This window comes from Phodopus roborovskii, unplaced genomic scaffold (genome assembly GCF_943737965.1).
Source record: "Phodopus roborovskii unplaced genomic scaffold, PHOROB, whole genome shotgun sequence".
NCBI classification, from domain to species: Eukaryota; Metazoa; Chordata; class Mammalia; order Rodentia; family Cricetidae; genus Phodopus; species Phodopus roborovskii.
Genome location: NW_026126602.1, coordinates 12,858,125 through 12,878,288, shown reverse-complemented (window position 1 = coordinate 12,878,288; position 20,164 = coordinate 12,858,125). Strand labels below are relative to the sequence as shown.

Below are 20,164 nucleotides of genomic sequence, written 5' to 3'. Positions count from 1 at the left end.
TATTTAGATAAAATCCAGATTGACTCTTCCAGATCTTGTGTCCATAGTATGTGGTATCTTCATCAATAATAGGGACTTACCTTCAGCCTTTGGGAGGCAACAAAGGGCAAGTACTGTATCCTCCAGTATCCTATATTGTTTTAGGAGGCTCTTGGACGTCCTTTATCAACATCTGAAAAGGAGGTTTCTCATGCTGGGTGGTGGGGTTTGTTAGGTGGTCCATGGCTTGTAGGGAGAACATTGTTAGCTTAAGTCTCATAACTTCATTAAGACACACACATATGCGCGTGCGCGCGCGCACACACACACACACACACACACACACACACACACACACACACACACACGGGGGGGTGGGGGAGAGGAAGAGAGAGAGAAAGAGAGAGAGAGAGAGAGATATAAATATAAAATGTTTCCTTAAGGTGTTTTTAGATTTATCCTTCCTTCCTCTTCCTTCTGCTTTGTTCCCCTATTTCTTCCCAGTTAAAGCCTCTCTTCCCACCCACCCTTCATATCACTTTTATCCTATTCCCCCTTTGTTTCTCTTACTTTTTTTTTTTTTTTTTTTGATCTTCTCTTCTGTCCCCATATACATTTTAAGAATTGGCTTGACTACTTTAAATGCAAAACTTTCCCCCCATTAATTTATTCATTAAATTTGTTCTTTGATAATTACATGCATGTATGTAATGTATTCTGATTGTCTCACCTCCACATATCCACAGCTCATTTTGTCCTTTTGTTTTACCATTTTGTTTTGTTTGAACAGGGCTGTCTCCATATGTCCATGAGATTGGAACTATACATTAGAGCCTGGTGGTTCACCAGTGGGAACAAAACTGAAGACATTGACTGCCTCTCAGACTTCTATCAATAGCCTACAGTTTAGCAATAAGGGCATAATCCCATGATTCTCTCCTCCATTCACAACTGATTGTTAAGAGGGCTTGTCTTATATAGGTCCAGTGCAAGTAACTGTATCTTCTGGGAATTCATGATTTCATTTCTGGATGAAAAATGAATTGTTAAGGTCTGAGCCCTCATTTATTACTTGAGTCTCTGCATTCACTGCTGCTTACTGAAAAGATAGGCTTCTCTCATTAGGGTTGAGAGTAGTCTTTGTCTAAGGGCATAATACAGATATTTAGAAGACAGTTTAACATTTTTGTTCTCTTTAGCTTAAATTAACATCAGCAGTAATTTCCTTAATAGATCCTATGGCTTCCCAAGGCATGAGTTGTCTCTTCTGTGGAGCGGCCTCAGATCCAGCCTGAAGTGGTTTGTTAATTTCATATAACAGTTGTGCCGCTATTGTACACATGACCATGTTTTGCCTGACAGATTAATGTTGCAGTATGTCGAGTTCAATGCTGAGTAAGATTTTTTTTCTTCCCTCAGTAATATCCTCTCCTGCAGTTTGAAAGTTAGCCTGCAGGGAGTTTTCCAGGTTAGTTTTAGCTTGATTTCTCTATATCTTGCAACCATGATGTATAATGTCTTAAACAACAAGTCTTGCTCTGTATTGTTTTGGGGCCTCAAGGGCCTCTCTGACCAATTACTCATATGGAGATTTCACACACTTAGCACTACAATTTTGGTTCAGTGTGTTTCTATACAGAGCATTACCCTTCAAACTTTTATATAAATCTTATATAAATTGGATTAAAAGATTGTAGTTTTCATTTGGCCTTTTCATGCTTCTGTATTTTTATCCCCCCCCCCCATTTTCTCCATCCCTCTCTCCTTTAACCCTTTCGCCTCCATTAACCCCCCTCTATACTTTCATTTTTACCTGTGTTCTTCAACCCTCCCTCAGGTCCTTTTCCTACCTCCACCCCTGACCTCTTTCTAGTTTTGTGGCACCCACAAATACTCCAAATTAAAAACAAACAAACAAAACAAAACAAAAATAGAATTGAAGCTAGGAACATAAGAAAGAGAGCATGTAACATCTGTCTCACTCAGTACTCACCCACTCCAGTTGCATCCATTTACCTGAAAAATTCAAAGTTTAATTTTTCTTTACAGCCGAATAGAATTTCATTGTGTATATGTACTACATTTTCCTATTCACCAAGATGGGAATCTAGGCTGATGCCATTTCCTATCTTGACAATAGTGAATGTGGATATGCAAGTATTTCTGAAATAGGACATAGATTTCTTTGGGTATGTGCCGAAGAGTGGTATGGATGAGTCATAGTAACTTTATTTCTAGTTTTATTTTTGAGGACTCTTCAGATTGTTTTCCTAAGTGATTACACTATTTTACATTTCTGCCAACATTGTCAAAGGATACTTACTCTGTGTTGTACAAGCATTTGTTGCCAGTATTCTTGATGATTGTTATTTTGTCTGGGGTGAAATGGAATTTTAAGTAGTTATAATCTGCATTTCCTTCATTGCTTAGAATATTGAAAAAATTATAAAGTGTTAAGAAGTCATATTTCTTCTCTTGAACTCTTTGTTTAGTTCTAGACCCCATTCTTAATCGTCTTGTGTTTTTAAGGATTAGTTTTTTGAATTTCTTGTATATTCATTCTAGTTACTAATCTTGTGTCAGATGTATAACTGGCAAATATTTTTTTCTATGCAGTGGTAATCTACATCCCACGACTTTTGCATTGTTGCCTACATGGCCTCTCACTTGGGCTTATTGCACTTATTTCCCATGGCTTACCTTAATATTCATTCCACATTGTATTGCATCATTCAGGTCCCACTATCACAGATTCACAGATTACATTCTCGGTCACTGCAGGAATCTTGACCTTTTATCAGGCTTCCTAGGCTTTTCAAGTAACTTTCTGTATTTATGTAGAGTATTTGGCTTCTTTTTTTTTAATGTGTTAATTTCTTCAGCAGCCAGTTATCAGGCCCCAACATTATTCACAGTTACTTTCTGAGCAAACTGCAAACTTCCCAGGCCTTTCTGTTGTGTTTTCCACTGTACTTCTATGTACGCTTGACTAAAAGTAGCTACCAGTAATCATTCTACAGCCTGGTGCTGGGCTTGAAATATTCTCAAGCGGATTAAGTACTCCACTCATTTGAAGTTCAGCCTTCCACAAAGCCTCAGGACACGAATAAATGTAGGCAAGTTCTTAGCCATAATGTAACAAAACTTGCCTCTGACTCAATTCCCTGTAGAGTCCTTAGTTCTTGTTTGAAGCCTCTTGCTCATGGCCTTTACTGTCTGTATTCTGTTAGCATTCTAAGCTCACATTTGAACTTCCCACTGAGCTCTGCTTATAGGGCTGTAGAACTCTCAAATTTGTATTTCCAAGTGTTAAAGTTTGAAAGGAAATGGCCCCAAAATGGAGTGGCACTATTGAGAGATGTGGCTTTGTTGGATAGGTGTGGTTTTGTTGGAGGAAGTGTGTCACTGTGGAGGTGGGCTTTGAGGTCTCTTGCTTAAGCTTGGCTCAGTGTTACAGTTGATTTCTTGTTGCCTGCAAGGTGTAGGACTCTCAGTAACTACTCCTGCACTACAGTGTCTGCCCACACACCACCATGCTCCCATCATGATAATGAAATGAACCTTTGAAACTGTAAGCAAGCCATCCCAATTAAATGTTTTCCTTTGTAAGAGTTGCTGTGGTCATGGTGTCTCTTCATAGCAATGGAAACCCTAACTAAGTTAGATACCCAAGTTTTTCAAATTCTCCCACCAATCAGTTCAGAAGATTTCTGAACCATATCATCAGGAAAACTCTAGCAATAACCCTACTTCTCTGGTCTCAGTTTCCTGTGGCTGTTAGAAAGCAAAAGAGGAAGGGTTTACCTTGTTTCATAATTTCATAGGTTTCAGTTCGTTATGGAGGAGGCAGAGTGAAGCAGCTCATATTCTAGCAGATTGAGAAATCTAATTTATTTCAGTTCTTTAAATGATATAATCGTGTGTGTTTAGTACATGTGTACATATACATGTGGAGTCCAGAGACTGATGTCAGGTGTCTTCTCTAGTCATTCTCTACTTTATTTTCTAAGACCGGGTTCCATTTTGCTGCACTGGATGGTCATTGAGCCCAGGTCCTCATGAGCATGTGGCAAGCACTATGTAGACTAAATTTCTTAAATTCTAGGATTCAAGTACCTTCTATTCCATTCTCCGATTGCTGTATTTCTTGGGCTTCCTGGATTCTAGTTTATTTCTGCTCCATTCAGTAAAGTCACTCTATTTTCAGAATCACCTTTCTTGTGCTGTAATGTGGAAACTGTTTTAACTAACAAATGTGTACTAAAACTTGGAAAGTATTCAGAGGCAGAAAAGTTGAGACTAAATTGTGGGTTATCTGACTTGTTTCCTTTATGTGGATTATTATTCATTCCTGCCTGGCTCGATGTCCCAAACACCTCAGTATATAGTAGTTAATTAATTAATTTGCAGTGGTGATAGGGGTAAAACTCATGGCATGCTAGATACCAACACTGACCTGCATGCATATCTGTTTATTTTTAATTTACAGTAGCTTTATTTGTTTAAAAAATAATAGATTGAGAGAAAAAATGAGGCCTATAAATACAGAATAGAATGTAAATACAATTGTAGACTGGGTATGTATCTCAGTGAAAAGCTTCCTTATATCATAAAAGTCCTGTGATCAGTTCCCAGCATCTCTGAAACTGAAAACAAAGACCAGCTGTTTTCTTGATTGCTTTAAATAGCCAGAATTGCTGTATATAATAAAAGTTCAAAGAACAAAGTTATGGGTTAGGATGGCTGGTGATTTTTGTCTCTGGGATCTGGTAGTTAGCCTAAAGTGCTTCTTTTTGGGTAGATCATTGAATTTGTGACACAGTCATTTTAGGCAGCTTTGAGCAGAAGACTGGCCACTTGGCCCAAGTAGAAGTAGATGGAGTATTGTGTTTCTTACATCATAGCTGCTGAAGTTTCTCTCCATGGCACAGTGTTTCTCATAGACGGATTATACCTCTTTTTGCACTTGCGCCTCATTAGAAAGACCATGACTACTCCTGCACTGCTGTAAGTAAGACTTAGGCTGCAGTGTCCTTTCTTGTGTCATGATTCTCTTTGCCTGAGTAGATTACTCCACTAGTTCCTGTTGCATCTCCCTGGACCTGTTTTGTTTTTTCATCATTACCTTTCTCTTGCTCACAGTTGTGTGGAGCAGGTCAAGCTGGGTCCACTTGGACCATGCAGGACCAGAAGGAGCTGCTGTCACTGCCAAAGCTTTGGGGCAATAGACAATACATATTTATACGTACTTTCTAGTTTTGTAATTGTTTGTAGCAGGAATATATATGTCTTGATGAATTTATTGTTAGGTATTGAAATGTCTTATTTAACCTTTCATTTTAACCAAAAATTTTTATGCAGAATTAGTTTGAAATGCCTCATCTATGTCTACTTAAGCAAGAGAACTTGATGATACCTTTGGAAATTTTAAAGTATATAGTTTTCAGATGTCATTAATAATCTAACTCTTGTACAATATTTTCCCTTTCATACACCAATTGGAGGGAGCTAGATTTATTAATTGTTAAACTTCTCACTTTTTAGACCCAAAGACTGTCTACGTTCTGTTATGAGAAGAGTGAATCATAAAGACCCCCACGTTGCTATGCAAGCTTTAACTGTAAGTAGCTTCACTTAAAGTAAGCAGCACTGCTTAATTATCATTCATTGAACCCTTTTAATTTCTCATTTTATCCTTATAGCTTCTAGGAGCATGTGTATCAAACTGTGGCAAAATTTTTCACTTAGAAGTATGTTCAAGAGATTTTGCTAGTGAAGTAAGCAACGTATTAAATAAGGTAAGGAACATCATATCCAAAAATCAAGGAAGCCTTCATTTTTCATGTATTTTGTTGTTAAGTTCTTTTCTTCCTAAATTCCAAAGAGAGGGAGAGAGAGAGAGAGTGTGTGTGTGTGTGTGTGTGTGTGTGTGTGTGTGTTCCTAGCTTATAAGTAAAAACTGTGTTTCTTTGAAAAGACTACAAATCCACGTAAATTTTAGTGTTAGTTCTTTTGCAAACTTCGTTAAAATATGTTTAGGGTCCTTTTATCCCTCATCTGATAAGAAAACAACATTTCTATATATTTAATGAAATAATACTTGTCTACTTTAGGCACTTTTGGGTACCATTTTTCTATCCACACAAAGGTATTTTCCTAATGTAGAATCCTTCAGAAGAAGCTGGCAGAATTGAAGGTCCTGTTGAATCTTCATCTTATGTGAATAGGGACACTACCTGACTGGCCATCACAGGGTTTTCCTACTGTATTACTGTTCTGTTGGGCCAGGATGGAGTTGCCCCTAAGGTTGAGGCAGAGAAGTTCTTACTAGGGATTACCCCTAAGCCAACACTGGGCTAGTTGTGATTCCAAGCTAAGAAGCACTCAATTCCAGGGGTATCAGCCCATAGCAGTTGTTAGTGGAACTTAGACACTGAGGACAGCAGAATCCTCATAATGGACATTGTAGAAAAGAGGCAGTCTCTCCAGATACATCTGTGATGAAGGCAGCTGATTAGAGAATTATAGAAGAACTACACTGTAGATTTAGAAATTGTTCAAGGCTGTGCCTGGATTCTATGTTTACCCCCACATATTTGATCTTTAGTATTTCAGCCAAGAATTTGAACAAGCCTGGTTTATTTTCAAATCTATAGAGGAAAACATGAAGCTGTTCTGTGTTTTTGTGTGTTTTTATCTGCACAAAGAAAGCAAGAGAGCTGGGAACTCTAATACTGCTTACTTAATTGCATGTCAGAAAAATTCAGTGCATAATTCAAGGAGTCTAAAAATATAAAACTAACAGCTTTTTTAGTAAAAGATTTCATATTCTATTAGTAATTATTTCTGGTTGAAACTATTTGGTATTGTATTCCAAGAAAAGGTTTTTAATGTTAAAAGGGGAATTCCTCAGGAGAATTTGAAGTATATGAGTACTTCTGAGTTTTAGTGGAAAGCTTGTACAGGAATGGGGAAAGGAAATAAAAATTTTATAGGTCTCAGTCATGATACCCTTTTCTGTTTCAGTGAATCACTCTTGTTCTTTTTTCAACTAATAAAAGAACATGTCTTAACAGTGTTCTGAATTGTCTAGGGAAAGGGGTGATTGTTTAAGAAGATAGTTTCTATCATATTTTCTGTAATTTTAATTAAGATACCAAAAAAAGTTACATAGTACTATAAATAGCTGTTTGGAAAGACATAAACACACAGAGAAAGGACTTTGAATGCTTTTAGCTTTGTCCTCTAGTGAGGAGGTGCTCTTTGGAAGAAAGGGAGCTCCTAAGATGATCATCACATATGTAGTGTACCTCATATAGACCTCACTTAAGAGTCATGGGAAGGCCAGTTGTTGGTGGCACATGCCTTTAATCCCAGCACTCAGTAGGCAGAGGTAGGTGGATATTTGTGTGAGTTGGAGGCCAGCCTGGTCTGCAGAGCTAGTTCCAGGACAGGCTCCAAAGCAATACAGAGAAACCCTGTCTCAAGAAAACAAAACAAAACAAAAATAATAATAATAATAAAAATAAATAAAAACAAAACAAAACAAAAAAGTGTCATGGGAAGAAGAGGTGTAAAAGTTGAAAGGAATGGGAAAAGAACCATACTGTTTATTCTCTCCTTGCAGTTTCTTTAAAAAATATAAATAGCAATGCAAAATAAGTTAGTTTTCTTTGTCATACTGATATAAAGCATGCAAAGTTGTAAATTACACTGAAAAGGCCTGTTATTCCAGTCTCCAAAATAAATTATTATATATTTAATATTTCAGTTTTAAAGTGAAATATAGGTAATAGTATCTTTCATTGTTTTTTCATGGTATGAAAGTAATGTTGATCTATAGATGCTACTGTATTTTCTTATTTTCACATGTATAATCTGTATAATATACATGTTAAATGTATAAATTTAATTTTATATTTAAAAGGGCATCTCTTATAAAGGGATAATTTGTAATTTTAAAAGGTAACACTTTAGAATTTTTATATTTTAACTATACCATTTTTCTTTTTCTCCTCCTTCCTTCTCCTTTCTCCCCCTTTTCCTCCTATCCCCCTCTTTGTTTTTCTTTTGTCTATTCCTTAGGGTCATCCTAAAGTATGTGAAAAATTAAAGGCGCTTATGGTTGAATGGACAGATGAATTTAAGAATGATCCACAGCTTAGTCTGATATCAGCAATGATTAAGAACCTAAAGGAACAAGGTGTTACATTCCCAGCTATTGGCTCTCAGGTATTTTGTGAAGTTGTGTGTGCTACAATTCATTTTTCTTCTGAAGTAGTTATGTCTGATTTTTTTCTCTAGTTTTCATTTATAGTTAGCTTTTACTGCTATTGAGTAGTTTGTAGAAGATTATTAGTGTACTATAGACTCTCCTTTCCCAATGCCTCTTCTTCAAAAAAGAATGTTTTATAATTTAAATTCTTTATTTTGTTTTACTACAACAAAATTGTATTGGATCGTGTAACATCAGATAGTCTTGTTAAATGCTCTTAATACTGTGATTTTTATCTACAAAGAATGATAGCTTAAAAAGTAGGGTAGTTTTTTTATTGAGAAATTTACAAATACCTTTATTTAAATTAGGAGTGATGAGAGGCTAGTGAGCAGAAGCAAATGAGATGACTTTTTTTAAACAGGAGTTAAGTAGAGCATGTGACTGGAGCAGGGCTAGATTTCTTTTGGCACACAGAACTATCTGTGTAATGCACTGAATTTCTGATTTGTGTCATAAGTAAAATGTTAAAGGGCATCTTTTAGATGTCTTTTCTATTCTAGGAAGCCAGTCCTTGAGGGTGCATGCATAGTAATTTAGTATGTTCTCCTTTCCTACTGTATGGATTGGAACAAATTTTAACAACTTATATGGAATCATGATGGAACCAACCCCTTCTGTGAAAAGCTTACCTTCTGACTTCTAACCACTTTCATGAGTTACAAGATTGTATACTTTGCCTAGAGCTATCTAGATTTTCTTCCCAAGGCATTTTCATTTTATGATTGCTCTTTAGATATAAAGACTCAGAAAAATATCTAAGAAAGAAAGAAGCAAGTAGTTAATTTTCTTTTTGCTTAAAAAATAGTTTTAGAAATTAAGTTTATGCTAATATGTCTTAAAATTCATTCATAATTGATAACTAGATTTTATTAATAATTTTGAAAATTTAAAATTATTTTTAGACAGAACAATCCAAGGTACTGTAGATTACTTAGCGACAGAAACAATGTCTATCAGAGAGTAGATGCACTGGAGAGATACAGAGTGTACTTAGTAGAACTGCATTTTCTTTACCTGCTCTAGAATTTGTTACTCAAAGTGTGATTCATTGATCAGCATCATCAGGATCTCCTGGGAGATTATCGGTGCTCCAGCCTCTGTGGCGCCACTCCACACCTGTGGACTCATTGTCTCCATTTAATAAGATCTCCAGATGCTTTCCATTGTGAACACAAGAGTTGAGAAGCACTGTTCTAAAGCACAGCCTTCAGTGCAAATGCTTCTCATTCCATAGATGGAATTGTCCTTGTAAGGGAAGGAAGCAATAGTGACAAGTTTGTCATGGAGCCTTCGCAATTAGTCTAGAATCTTAGATAGCCATGGGAGCAACTCAGAGGACCTCTACTGTACAGTCAGTAATCCCTTCATTTTGCACATGAGAGAACTGATTCTGAGAGTGGCTGGATAATTCAGTTCATTGTTTTGACACTACCTGCTCTTGCTGTTTTCTGATAGTCTTCACTGGATACACTTCTGTTTAGATCAGTTTCACAGAACAAGAAATGTAATGGTCACTGGCAAGAGCATTTATTATTGATTGGTGTAGAAATTATATTATTCTCTTGTTCAAATTATTTCACAGGTAGAGGACTGATACTGAAGACTTTATATAGATATATGCAAAAAACCATTATTTTAATTACTGTCTTTTCAGCTACAGAAAATTGGAAAGTAAATTTCTGAAAAACTTGTCATTAGAAACTATAAAGATATGTTTAATGAAAAGCAAATATAGGTCCAACTGCAGAGTCTTCTGTAGACTTTAAAGCTACTAAGCTACTGAAGTCCTTGCTACAATTCCATCAGACTAGATATTTATCGGCAGACTTAATAAAAGCTTCTGAATATATAAAGGCTTTTCTAAATATTTTTTTTTTTATTCAAAGACAGAAGATGTTGTGAATATGTTGTGGAAATCATACCTCACACCAGACTCATCCTGCACTGTTGTGTTAGCACTTGACATAGTAGAAGACTAGAGCTGCTGCCATGCTGAACTAGCTAGTGATAAACATCTTGGTTGGCTAATCCTCCTTTTGATAGGAACTGAAGAGCCAGCACACAGCTTAGGAATATAGTGCTTCGTATGGCTTCTTTCTGTGCTTCCATCTTAGTTGGTAGAGCGTTTTTTTTCACAGAATGTAAAAATACCAACTTATACTTGTGTTAAATTCAGCAAATAATGAAAAAATTCATATAAATTATAAAGACTGTCTCTGATCAAGTATACTTGTAATTTTTAGGTGTGTATAGTAGTCACAGCACAACCTAACACTCTAAGTAGGCATGGATCAGGATTAAGTGTGGCTAAAGTTGTGTTTAAATGGACATGAAGCAAAAAAAAAAAAAAAACCTGCCTAAGCATTTGATAATGTACAATACAGTCAGTGACAAATCTGCAGGTGTATTTTGTTGTCATGTTGACTATTTGCCTTGCATTACACTCAACATACATTTTATTGATTGCTTGTAATAGTGAGATACATTCCCTCAAGGAACATAGTCTGGGAGAGACATAAATTCAGTTACACTAGAGGCTGAGATTTACTACCCTTTGCTGTGTGTCAGCCATTGTTCTGAGTACTGTACATGTGATAATTTGAAAACGTCTTACAATTTTACTTTTGTTAGTTGCAATAATTTCTTTATTGATTTGTAATCAAGTCAGTGCTGCATCGTTTGCTGTTTCATTTACTCCCTGCCTCAGCATCTTTTGTAGTTGTGATAAATTACTTGTATACATTTTGGTAAGCCCCTGTATATAAATGTTACTTCTGCTTTGAACCCAGATTGAACCTCCTCTCATCTGATTATAGAAGCTACACATTCGAACTTAGGCCTCTGAATATGTTGTAATGTACCCATGAGAAGCAGATGTTGTTATGTCCTTTATTGTAGAAGTGGAGGTATCAAGAATATCATGGTTAGGGACACCTGGTGTCATATGACTAGACAGTGTGGTAGATGTTAATCTTATGTTTGCCTGGTTCTTCAACTTGTATTTTTAATCACCTATCTCATACTACCTTTTCCTAAATCCTTGGTTTAAGTACCAAAGGTCTCAAAGAATGCTTAATTAAGGGTTTAGGAACATTTCATTGGGAAAGTGATATGTTAGCTACTTACCTATCGAGTTGGAACTTAGTAGGGACAAAAAAAAAAAAAAAAATATATGTGGTGGAGCTCAGTGAACTAAGGTGAACTATAAATAGAAGCAAATGTGGGCCATGGATGTAGAAGCTGCAATGTGAGTCTGCTCAGGAACCACGATTACCTTCTGGGAACTAGCAAAATAGGCTGCATGTTGACCTGCTTTGGGTGAATGCACAACCTGAGAAGCTTAGAAGCTTCTAATTCCAGGTGTGAAGTAGCACATTGTTTTGTTTACAATATTGTTCTAAGCATTGACATACTGCCAACATTGCTCACACTTTTGTATATGAAATGCACTTTTAAGGTTATGTTTAGCTGGGTGGTGGTGGCCCACACCTTTAATCCCAGAACTTGGGAGGCAGAGGCAGGTGGATCTCTTTGAGTTCAAGACCAGTCTTGTCTACAGAGTAAGTTCAGAACAGTCAAGTCTACACAGAGAAACCTTTTGTGTGTGAGGAACGCAGGGGGCGGGGGGATTGTTACTGTCTTTATTATTATTTATAAATATAAGTTCATTTATAGATTACTTTCTGCTTTTTCACCTGAAAGGAAATAGTAAAACACAACTACATAATTTTTCAAAGCTGTTTGAAAGTTTGTTTTTAAAGTAATCCCTTTCTAGTTCTAGAATTTTTCTGAAATTATAAAATATTGTTTTTGTTTATCATCTTTATATTAATCTAGGGAAATGCAGATGGTCCATCAGCCTGTTCAGTTGCTTTTCATTTTTCCATTTCTGGTGCTCCTTCCTCTTTAAAGTAGAAGGCTTTCCAGATTGAGTGTCTGTAGTGGACTAATGAGAGGGGTCTTGCAAGATTTTAGTTAGGTTAGGTACATGTAGGGTAATAGGAGAGCACCTCTCACTCCTTGTCTTTATTTTTCCATGTATGTTAGGCTGCAGAACAAGCGAAAGCAAGTCCAGCTCTGGTAGCCAAAGACCCAGGCACTGTGGCTAACAAAAAGGAAGAAGAAGATTTAGCAAAAGGTGAGTGTGTAAGTCCTGGAAGGAAGAGAAGAAGATAGGTCTCTAACTGAATACCGTTTCTTAGTGATTTACAGATGAAGGGAATGACTTCAGATGAGCAGAGCTGCTTTAGATTTTAAGTATAGTTTGTCTTATTTTTTTTAGATTTATTTATTTATTATATGTTTGTTTGTTTATATAATGTTCTGCTTGCATGTGTGTCTGCACAACAGAAGAGGGCATCAGATCTCATAGATGGCTGTGAGCCACCATGTGGTTGCTGGGAATTAACCTCAGGACCTCTAGAAGTGCAAGCAGTGCTGTTAACCTCTGAGCTATATTCTCCAGCCCAAAGTTTGTCTTTTTATAACCCAGAATAACTTAATTATTTTTATTCTTTTAGTGATGGGTGAGTGTATATAACGTCTAATGATTTGTTATTGTATGAGGATATGCACTAGTCTGTTACAATATTGAAAAGTAATACTTCTAGTGTATTATTGACTGTATTAATATGGATCTTTAAAATCTTACTGTTTTGTAGCTATTGAGTTGTCCCTCAAGGAGCAAAGACAGCAGTCAACTACCCTTTCCACTTTGTATCCAAGCACATCTAATCTCCTAACTAACCACCAACACGAAGGCAGAAAAGTACGTGCTATATATGACTTTGAAGCGGCTGAGGATAATGAACTTACTTTCAAAGCTGGAGAAGTTATTACAGTTCTTGATGACAGGTAATGGTTAATTATATAAAACAAAATATATTGTGTTTAATATCATCTTATGGAATATAATTGCCAAGCATATTGACAAAATGTTTTAGGTGATGGTTAACTTGCTTGCATTATACTATATAGATTCAAATTTGTAGTATAATTTTTTTCCCTCATTTATGTTACTAACAAATTTTTTATTTGTTTTGGAAACTTCTGTTTATTTTTTGTTTCATCTAATAATTCAAATTGTTAAATCTTGTAAATATTAAAGTGTTAGAAAATGTGGTGAATTGATTTGAAGGAAGTACATTATCTATTGATAGTATTCATGCAGAACCATAGCTCTTTGTAAACCATAAAGTTTTATGCTTATGGTGTCAAGGGGGAAGAGTGGCACAGTATATGTTTTTTAAAGTTTTTATTTCTTTAGCTTTTTGTATTGCCAAACTAACCTTTGGACAATAGAAATTTATTTTTCTTATTTCTGAGACTGAAAAGTCCCAAGATCTGTCAGATTTGGCACATAGTTTGGGCCCTCTCTGGTTTAGACCCAGCTGTGTATTCACGGGTGTCATGAGTGGCAGAAGGAGCAAAGAAACAATCAGGAATCTCCTTTGTAAGGTCACAGGTCCCACTCAAGAAGGTTCTGCTATCATGAATTAATCACCTTCCTAAGCACCTCCCCTTCTGATTTCAGCACATGAAATTTAGGAAGACAACCATTCATTATATTTTAACATTTTCATGAAGAAGCTAAAATGATGTAAATTTCGAGCTGTTTAGCTACAGTTGCATCATTCATTCTTTGGAAAAGGATTTTATTATAGACTTGCTGGATTTTTGTGTAGTGGGTACTGGAGACAATTCTGTTTCAAGTTTTGTACTACAGGTGATGTAATGTCTGTATGTGTCAGGTTGGGAGGAGAAAATAAGTCTTTGTTAGTGTGTGCATGAAAGAGTAGTGGTTAGGAATGGAGATGTGGTCCAAGAGTCTACTTCCACGTCTTATTAGAAAGAGCTCTCATGTTGGAGCCCAAGGGACTACCTGACAATAGATGATTTTTAAGCCTGAGAGCCTCTTTTGGGGGAGAGTTAATAGCTTTTTATTGACTTCTTAGAAGATTTACTGACCTTCTGAGGGAAAGAACTGTGGCTTCAAACACACCCATTTTTTAATTGTTTTGTAACCTCACACTCACTAACTGGTGGTGCCACTGGGGCTCTTCAATTTTTGGTTGTGAAGATAGGCTGCTGTCTCCTTCATCAGATTACTGTAGGGTTCCAGTCAGTCTGATGATAATGCAAGTTAGATACTGTGAATGGTAAATTCTTACAGAAATGGCTTTATGTGGTAAAGCCATTCTTTTTTGTTTATCTTAGTGACCCCAACTGGTGGAAAGGTGAAACCCATCAAGGCATAGGACTTTTTCCTTCTAATTTTGTGACTGCAGATCTCACTGCTGAACCAGAAATGAGTAAGTACTTTTCTGTCTGTTGATGAATGATAGATAGTCCATAGTCTTCTTGATGAAAGTTGAGTAAACCTGGCTTTATAGGCAAAGACTTAAATGTTTTTTGCCTTTAGGTGTTTTAAACCATGAAATTCCAAGCTGTACCTGGTGGTGGTGCATGCTTTTATGTGGAGGAATGGTTGCTACACAGTGAAGTGAAGGCCACCCTCAGCACATGATGACACCTTGTTTCTAAAAGCAAATACATAAAATAAAAATCCTAACAGAAACAGTCTAAGAATTAAAGTTCTGTGTCTGGCACCCTTTGTTATATGTATCTGTCATAGACTACATGGCAGATATGTATGTTAACAGTGAAGAAAGACTTTAACAGCAAATCAGAAATTACAGATCTTTAATAAATGGTTCTCTCTCATAGCTACTGACTTGTCTTTTTTCACTTTTGTAGAGTTCCTTTACATTTTTATTCCTAACATTTTCATGTCTGACTGACCTAAGTGATGCAAGGTGAAGATTGCTTTGGTGAGCAAGGGAAATCTCTTTGTGGCCAGTTGTTTGCTGAATCTTACCACGATTCTCTTCTGAGAACTATAAAACTGGAAAATTGGGCTCATGTGCTGGCTAGTGCAGATTCCTGCTGAGGCTACTACGTGATTCTTCATGTATTGCTCTCTGCATGGTTTTCCAGTTCATTATGCTGTAGTAATGTGGTGTTTCTATCAAAGAAAACTTTTCTTTTGAATTGTCTGGTCATCTGAAAAGAATTGTTTTAAATTGCAGAATTCATTATACCAGTAATAAGCTTTATTTTGTAATAATTTATTGAATTTTGAAGTAGGTAATTTTTATTTCAGAAGCCTAACTTATTTTTAGTGAGATCACTTATAGGAAACAAAGATCTTTGCAAGAGAAAATTAGATTATCTAGACAATTTTATAATGTTTTGTCATTTTCTAAGATGTCTTCAGTTATTCCTCATATTGAGTCTCAATTGGGACTTAAACTTTTAGGTCTACTTTAACAAAAATATAATTTTTATGATTTTTTTTCAGTTAAAACAGAGAAGAAGACGGTACAATTCAGTGATGATGTTCAGATAGAAACAATAGAGCCAGAACCAGAACCAGCCTTTATTGATGAGGTGAGTGATTTCCTTGTTAAAGAGATGGATGCTTTGTATTGAAGCTGGGTTCTTCTTTTCTTGCTCTGAAAAGGTTAACAATATAGATAGAGCATATATTTTCATTAAAGATTTTTTGGTCCCAGTTTTACCTTGCTTAGATCTTATTATTTATCCTGCTAAGGGTTGAGGATATAGCTTGGTAGCTAAACATTTGTGTAGCGTGTGTGAGACTCTGAATTGATCTCCAGTGCTATAGAGATAGGGGATACTATAAGGATGAATATAAATTTCTGTCTAATGTTTTATGGATTGGATATACATTGATGTATTTAATTATTGAGCACTTTGGCAGTTTCCAATTTTAATTGCTATCACAAAAGAGTATTATAGTGAGGGTTTTTTGTTTGTTGTTCTTAGCTTAGATATATAGGAATGGAGCTTCCAAATTGAAGGATCTTTGTGTTTTTCATGTTAATAGGTACTGTGAAATGTTGAACAGAAGGGAGATTTTGTAGTTTTGTTTATGTTTTGTAAGAATACCTGCTTTTCCAGATAAACAGGCATTAAAATTGCTTGTATATTACAGCATATGGGACACTTATTGTCTGTGGAAAGAATAAAATAAATGTGATGATTTTCAAATGAAGCTGTTATTAAATTACTAACCAGTTCAGTGAAATGAATTGTGCCTCTTCCTTGAATTAAACAAATTTGAGTCTTTGGGAAAAGCTTATGTTAATTTTATTTTAAATCTGTCCACATGTTATTGCTAATCTGAAACTGATTATTTTTAGTAGTTATGTTTGAAAATATGCTTAGTCACAACTGTAACAGTCTTTTTTTAGAGTCAGTTTAAATTGGTGGGTTGATTGTTTTACAGTGCTGTAGATTAGCCTAGGGCTTTATGCATGCAGGGCTAGCACTCCACCACTGAGCTATGTCTCCAACCCAAATTTTACATCTTTGGAATTAAATTAACATGTCATAGTTCCATAGGTTGCATGGAAATCTGCTGTTAATACATATGAAGAAAATATTAACGTTAATTATGTTTTTGTTTGAATCATTTTGCAGCTGTATATTTTTTAAATTTATTTATTTATTTATTTTTTGTCTGTATGGATACTTTTTGCTAGTCTGTAAATCCAAACACCATGTGCATATTTGGTGCCTGTGAGGGCCAGAAGAGGGCTTCTCTCTCCTTAGAACTGGAGTTACAGACAGTTGTGAGCTGCTGTGTGGGAGCTGAGAATTGAACCCTGGTCTGAGAAAACCAGCCGTTCTCTGCTGCTGAACCATCTTTCTAGCCCCTAAAATTACAGTTTTACATTGAGACTTATTAATAGTATTGTTTTGAATAGTAATATAAATATAATAATATAAATAACTTAGTAAATTACATTAAATGATGGAATTAGCAAGCCACATAGGATACTATCCCTACAGGCCAAATTTGAAATATAGCTATATTCTCACACGGTTGTTTTACGTACGTACGTATGTATTTTCTAGCTACCTTTGTGCTGAAGTTACTAAAGAGATCATATAGCCCTTGTGCTGACTATTTGGCTGGCCCCTGGTATGGATCAGTGTGGAACACTCTTCAGAACTTGGTTTTCTTGTATTTGTTTCTTATATTAGAAGTTGATGTGCTTGTGATCACTTCCTGCCATGATTTTACATTTTCTTTCTCTCCTTTTACCTATCTTTCTCAACTGTACAGATAAAAGCCTTACCCTGTGGCCACACTGAGCCTTATTCTGGTGCATTGATTTCTAGTAGCATTTCCAAATATTGGTGGTGGTAATGACTAGGCATCAGTTCAAATGGTTTCATACATTTTGCAACAATTAAAAAAAAAAAAAAAACATGAGCACAATGAATTGTCAGATAATAGATTACTTAATACAATTTTTAAATTTTTATTTTACTTCTCATGTGTGGGCATTTTGCCCGGATGTATGTCTGTGTACCACTTACTTGCATGCCTGGTGCCCACAGAGGCCAGAAGGGGGCATTGGGTTTCCCTGGAACTGGAATAGCAGATGCCATGTGGATGCTGGGAATTGAATGTGGATCCTCTGAAAGAGCTGCAGTGTTCTCAATTGTTGAGTCATCTCTTCAGCCTCTAAAAATAATTAATGATAAAATACTTAAGATTCCTTTTGTAACACTCAGAAATGATGTAAGTAATTCAGTGGTACAGCTCTAATAGCTTGAAACATATAAACAAGGTTTCTTATTAGTTTCACCTATAATGACATAAAATGTGAATGACCTTGCATCCTGGCTCATTTGACATTTAAAGTTTGTACTTTGTTACTTCAATCTATTATATACTAGTAGAAATCATTAATGCATGTAGATGATTTAAGTCTTACCAATTTATAGATATATTTTTATTTCAAAGAAGTTTGACATAGTCTTCTTGAAGACTTTAAAGTGCATTTAGATAAAATTTTGTAGGAGATACTGAGCAGAAATATAATGAGTTGAAGGTGAAAAATGATCAATTTGGAATTGCTGATTTAAAAACAGTTGTTTGTTTTTTGTGGTCTGGGGGATGGAACCTAGAGTTTTGTACATGCTAGGCAAGTGGTCTTCTAGGGAAGCACTCTGCAGCGTGATATAAATGGTGGTGCTGCTGCTTTGTCTTTGAAAGAAACAAGAATGTGGGTGAGTGCTAAGTACTAAGGAATCCAACTGGGTCAGGGAACTTTGTGCTTGGCCAGGTTACATTACAGGTCTGGATACTCCGTTGTGACTCATAGAAACCATGTTGCATTAACAGGATCTACTGCTCTTTTAAATGTCTTAAAATGAACATGAATTTTTTTACCTGAAAAAAAACATCCATTTTAAAATACAGCATTCATTTGGCTTGACAGGAGCTTTCCTCTGCTTCCAGCCTAACAGTTAAGTCATCTCTTGAACAGTCTGTGTTTGAAGCAATAATTTTTTTCAGAATCTTTAGTTTATAAATTATTAGCTTATGCTTACCTTTGTGTAATAGCATCACTATATAGAGAATTTGAGCAAGAAAAATTTGTAATAATTTTCATAGAATTTCATAAATGAAAAGATAGATCTTGTATAATATGTGGGTATATTTATACACATGCCTTTTTTGCTTCATTCTGTCCTAAGTATTAAAGGGGAAATAGACCCAAGTAAGTGGTTTGAGATATTGTCATCCGTCTTTCCCACAAAAAAAGAATAAACTACAAGCTTCTTTCTTCTTTTATGACAAACTGAAATGTTGAAAGAGAATATGTTAAATCTTAGAGCTGTACTTAGAAGAACAGCTGTGAAAGGCCTGAGCTCTGCCTGTGGGACAGCTGTCATACTCATTCCCAATGAGAAGTAATGACGGAGTTGTTAGTTATAGCAGGCTGTCTTGAGAGGGATGTTCCAACTGTTGTGTGACTAAACTACAGCTGCTCCAATACAGTGAAATTCTTGAACATGATGTAAGAGATTGGGGAAATTCCTGTAAGTTTAAATGGATGTCCTGTTCTAATATGAACATTTTGAAAAATAACTACAAATAGCATGGAAGGATCTGATTTTGCATGGTACTAAAGGGAACACATAAGGTGCTTAAAAAGCATAAAAGAAAATTAACCTTTTTAACTATGAAATACAAAAATGTTCGATCTAAAGCTAGGTAGTGTGGCACATGCCCTTAACTCAGGAAACAGAGGCAGGTGGATATCTGTGAGTTTGAGGCTAGCCTGGTTTACAAAGTGAGTTCCAAGGCAGGCAGAATGGTTACACAGAAAAACCCTGTCCCGGAGGTGTGTGGGGCAATCTATCAATGATTGAGTTGTCAAAGTGAGAACATAATGTTTCATAGAGATTGGTTGCTTTTGACAGTAGCTATTTAATTTCTGAAGGATAAAATGGACCAGTTACTACAGATGTTGCAAAGTACAGACCCCAGTGATAATCAGCCAGACTTACCAGAGCTACTTCATCTTGAAGGTAAACCTGTTTTCTGTCTGCCTTGCAAGCAAAGAATAACCAGAGATGCTACTGTATTGCTCCAGAGTGGCTTTTCAGAGTAACTTTAGAAATTTGAACATTACTCTTTCTTCCTGTGCCTGTCTCACCTTTCATGTGCTGTTTAAATCTTGAGTAGAGGTTGAAATCATAAACCTTACTATACAAATTATTTTATTCAGCATCTTAAGTTTTTGTAAAATGAAAAAAAATTGAAATCAGTATTTTAAATGGTCATCATTATACTTTAAGAAATTAAGTTTTAGGTTCTGTTGACCAAGGATAATTAATATTTTTATTACTTCATATTAAAGTTTTCATTTTTTATGAATATTTTTCAGAAGTTTACTTTCTTTTTTTCTTATTTCTTCAAAAATTGTCATCTTAGCGATGTGTCACCAGATGGGACCTCTCATTGATGAAAAGCTGGAAGATATTGATAGGTAAAGAATTTGTACTTTGTCTGAATTGTGT

The 20,164-nt window shown here is 35.7% G+C and overlaps 1 protein-coding gene across 1 annotated transcript in view; it reads left to right on the top strand.

Moving 5' to 3' along the window:
• Stam (signal transducing adaptor molecule) overlaps positions 1–20,164 on the top strand; it is a 64,059-nt gene that overhangs the window by 26,130 nt on the left and 17,765 nt on the right. The window contains exons 3-11 of the mRNA XM_051205758.1: positions 5,524–5,599; positions 5,682–5,777; positions 8,065–8,211; positions 12,305–12,395; positions 12,919–13,111; positions 14,474–14,568; positions 15,618–15,706; positions 19,585–19,672; positions 20,079–20,133. Of these exons, the coding sequence (XP_051061715.1) occupies positions 5,524–5,599; positions 5,682–5,777; positions 8,065–8,211; positions 12,305–12,395; positions 12,919–13,111; positions 14,474–14,568; positions 15,618–15,706; positions 19,585–19,672; positions 20,079–20,133 (930 nt within the window). The remainder of the gene's footprint in view (positions 1–5,523; positions 5,600–5,681; positions 5,778–8,064; positions 8,212–12,304; positions 12,396–12,918; positions 13,112–14,473; positions 14,569–15,617; positions 15,707–19,584; positions 19,673–20,078; positions 20,134–20,164) is intronic.